At 32.2% G+C, this 3,751-nt stretch overlaps 1 protein-coding gene across 1 annotated transcript; it reads right to left on the bottom strand.

Moving 5' to 3' along the window:
• Window positions 1-1,099: 1,099 nt before the first annotated feature.
• Window positions 1,100-2,700, bottom strand: LOC145095340 (serine/threonine-protein kinase 54-like). The gene is made up of 6 exons (XM_079033240.1): window positions 2,481-2,700; window positions 2,242-2,360; window positions 1,917-2,107; window positions 1,664-1,841; window positions 1,442-1,570; window positions 1,100-1,372 (listed from the first exon to the last, which is right to left on the bottom strand). The coding sequence occupies exons 1-6, from the start codon at window positions 2,698-2,700 to the stop codon at window positions 1,106-1,108; spliced, it is 1,104 nt and encodes a 367-aa protein (XP_078889366.1). The 3' UTR covers window positions 1,100-1,105.
• Window positions 2,701-3,751: the final 1,051 nt, after the last annotated feature.

Genomic DNA, 3,751 nt, shown 5'->3' on the forward strand with positions numbered 1-3,751 from the left:
ACCTTGAGAGATAATGGCTATAGACTTCTGAATCTGAAAAATTGCTGGGGCATTCTTTTGAGAAAACTGGTCACGAAGGTCTTCCCAGACTTGTTGAGCGGTTTTAGCATGAATCACACCTTGTGCGAGATCTGATTCAACCGAGTGTGTCAACCACGATAAGATCATACTGTTGCATTGATTCCATGAGGCGAATTCAGCCGGTTGGTCTGTTTCTGATGGCATCTCTATCGATCCATCAATGAAACCAATCTTGTTTTTTGCAGTGAGTGCGTGAATCATTGATTTACTCCAGGATTGATAGTTGGCTCCATTCAGCTTTATTGGAACAAGCATATGTCCTGGTTGATCTGAATGATGTACATAGTATGGATTTGATGGATCCATGTTGATAGGTTTGGGATCAGTGGATCCTTGTTCTTTGTTTGTCATGAAAGAAACGAGGAGCGGAAGATAGGTAGTACCAGATCAATGCTCTGATACCATGTAAAAAGGTATTTGCTAGAATGAAGAAGTTTGAAGAAGAAAACTTGTATGTATCGACTTTTTACAAAACAAAAGATACAGGAAATATATACACAAATATGGGAAACTAATTCTAAAATTATGGCTAAAATCTCTGTCAATCTAGCTAATCAAGGATAATTACAATCTCCAAAATATGGAAAGAAGATAATACAATATTTCTAATAAGATCATAAATATAATTTATGCAAATAAAAAAATATGAAGACCAAAAATATAATTTAATTCTCAAAATTTAGAACTAGAGAATGTTAGATAGGTTGAGGAAATAAAAGAGAGGAAACAAAGAGGCGTCCCACATCGCCAGTTGAGAAAAAAGACGGGGGGAAGGCGTAATGTGAGTCGAGGTGGATGGAGAAAGAAGATAAAAATGTAAAGTTTTTGGGTCTTAATACAGTAAGTCATTTTTTTTGTTAATCCATTAAGTCATTTTGTCCACGATAGATAAAAAAAAAAAATAAAAAAAAAATAAATAAAAAAAAAATAAAAAACCACCATATATCGATCTTAAATCAAAGCATATAACAAACACTTTGTTTCATAAATATACCATATATGTTTACAAGATTCACCATCCCTCCTACGATCTTTCTGAATTTCTTCTAACTGTGCATCGATTAGGAGTCCTATATACATTTCTTCCTAGCCTGAATAAACCGAAACCAAAGCAGCCACCTAACTGTAGTTCTTCCGACGTCATTTGACAACCTTCATATCTTTCAATTGCTTCCAACTGAACCACCACCTCTTTCATCTCCGGCCTCTTTCCAGGGTCCTTATCCCAACATCTCTCCATCAAATGAGCCAAGGATCTTGGACAATCCATTGGTATGCTTGGTCTCATTTCCTATAATCAAGCATTATCAAAAACATCTTAATATTTCTATACCAAAATTATATACGTACAAATGCGCACCTGGTATATATCAGGTGTGAGATTGTCTAGATTATACGTATACGCTATATCACAATTGTATATCTCCCACAAGCATATACCAAAGCTATAAACGTCACATTTCCGCCCATATGGTTTTCTGCTTACCACCTACAATCATCCGGAATTCTCATTAAATCATGGGATTTAAACAAGGTGAATATAAACGAATTAACTAACAACTTAATTCTAAACAAAGTATACCTCAGGAGCCATAAAACCGCGAGTTCCCCTTTCACCAGTTGTGTACAAAAGCTCTGATGGTTCAAAAATCGATTCTCCAAAATCAGTATGTTTTATGGTCATATGTTGTTTGTCAATAAGCATGTTCTCCGGCTTCACATCGCGATGAATTACTTTTTTGGAATGAAGATAACTCAACCTTTACATATAAGATCATATGTCATGAGTAATTTGGGTTTGTTAAAGATTGAGAATCTATCTGTTTTTTCCATACCCTTTAGCAATATCAAGGGCAAATCGAATAAAAGTTTTGAAGGGCAACTTCTTGTTTCGATTCTTTAATAAATAAGATCTGAGGGAGCCTCCTTTTACATATTCGCAAACAATACAGAAGTTGCTTTCGGTTTTCGTTTTCTTGTTCTTCTGTCGGCAATTTTTCGTCATGGACATGGTTGCTCCGATCATCTGAAGTTGTTAGACAATTAGATATTGTAGGACACGTAGGTCATGCATGAATGTATTAGGTATAACGTATACATGCATGTATATATGTTCTTCCATTTTTTGTTAATTATACTATGGAAATGAAACAAACGTACCTTGGTTATGTTTGGATGATCAAGAGTTTGCCATACATTAACTTCTTTTATGAAATCTTCCTTAAGGAAAGCCATTGAAGCTTCCGTGATCTTCGTATCACCAAAATCAAGAACTTTCACTGAATTAAAAAAAACAATCGATCAAAACCCTAAAACACGAAATGAAACACCCTTAAAATCAACAAAAAAACAAAACAATTTATAATTATATACAGGATAGAGTTGTCAAGAACATATACCTGCTACAGTTTGGCCATCGTAGGAGCCTTTATGAACAACACCGAAAGATCCACGACCAATAACTTTGCCAAGAAGAAGCTTTTGAGGATCGATTGTTTCTTGCCATTGTCGTTCAACGACGATACGATGAGATTGCAGCGGATTGAGTTGATTCTTAGAACTCCCCCATAACGGAAACAACTCGTTCGGCGTGAGTTTTGGTTTCTGAGGTTCCTCCATATATGCACGAAATGTGTTTTATGGGTTGTTTTGTATGATTAACAAACATTTATCAACAGAAACCGACTATTAATCCACTTTATCTTTGACTGTGAATATATATTTTCAAATTCTTCCTTTTATTTAGTACTTTAGAAATTAAATTTCGTATCTATATTGCATATATCTAGCTACTAGTTAACAGTTTTTGGACACATGCTATCATCTAAGAACGGTTAAAGCTTCAGGATAAAATCTAAACGGTAAAGAATGATTAAATCAAATGCTTTTCTTCCATTAGTTACTCAACAGAATATATCTTATTGGCGTTGTTTTAAAATGTAAAATTATATCACTATTTATTTATGTGAAACCCTTATTTCTGAATTTATAAGCCATTGGTGGTCACTAGTTTTCTTCTTTTGGTTACTAAAACTTAAATCGATATATTTAATTTTATCTTTGAATTAAGTATATTTACTAACAAGTGATATACAATTACCTGTATCCCAAATGCCAATTTGATATACAATTACCTGTATCCCAATTGCAAATTATAAATGAATATATTTACTAACAAGTGAATGGATTTAAATGAGTATATTCATGCGCATGAATGAATACATTACTAACAAATGAAATTCAAGTTTCAATATTCAGTTGATTTTACATTATATGTAGAAAAACTTAATCGTTTATGAATGTTTTTTTTATGATTTTTATAGCTTAATCGTTAATACAAAATTATGAATGCTTTGAAAATTTCCCTATATATATATACTATATTCATTTGTAAAAAATACTTATATTTATTTATTAAAAAACTTTATATATATATATATATATATATATATATATATATATATATATATATATATATATAAAGAGAGAGAGAGAGATATTGTAGTGTCACAAAATATGGTTTTCGTTTTTATGTTACCTTTATTGTTGAATTTTCAAGTTTTAGGTGTAAAACAAAGGGATAATGACTTGAAAAGGTAACGAACTTTCGATTTTGTTCACATTTAGTCACTAAACATTTTTTCGTTATCTATTTGTCATTGAACTATTA

This window comes from Lactuca serriola, chromosome 3, assembly GCF_051521515.1.
Source record: "Lactuca serriola cultivar US96UC23 chromosome 3, Lser_US96UC23_V15, whole genome shotgun sequence".
In the NCBI taxonomy this organism is placed as follows: Eukaryota; Viridiplantae; Streptophyta; class Magnoliopsida; order Asterales; family Asteraceae; genus Lactuca; species Lactuca serriola.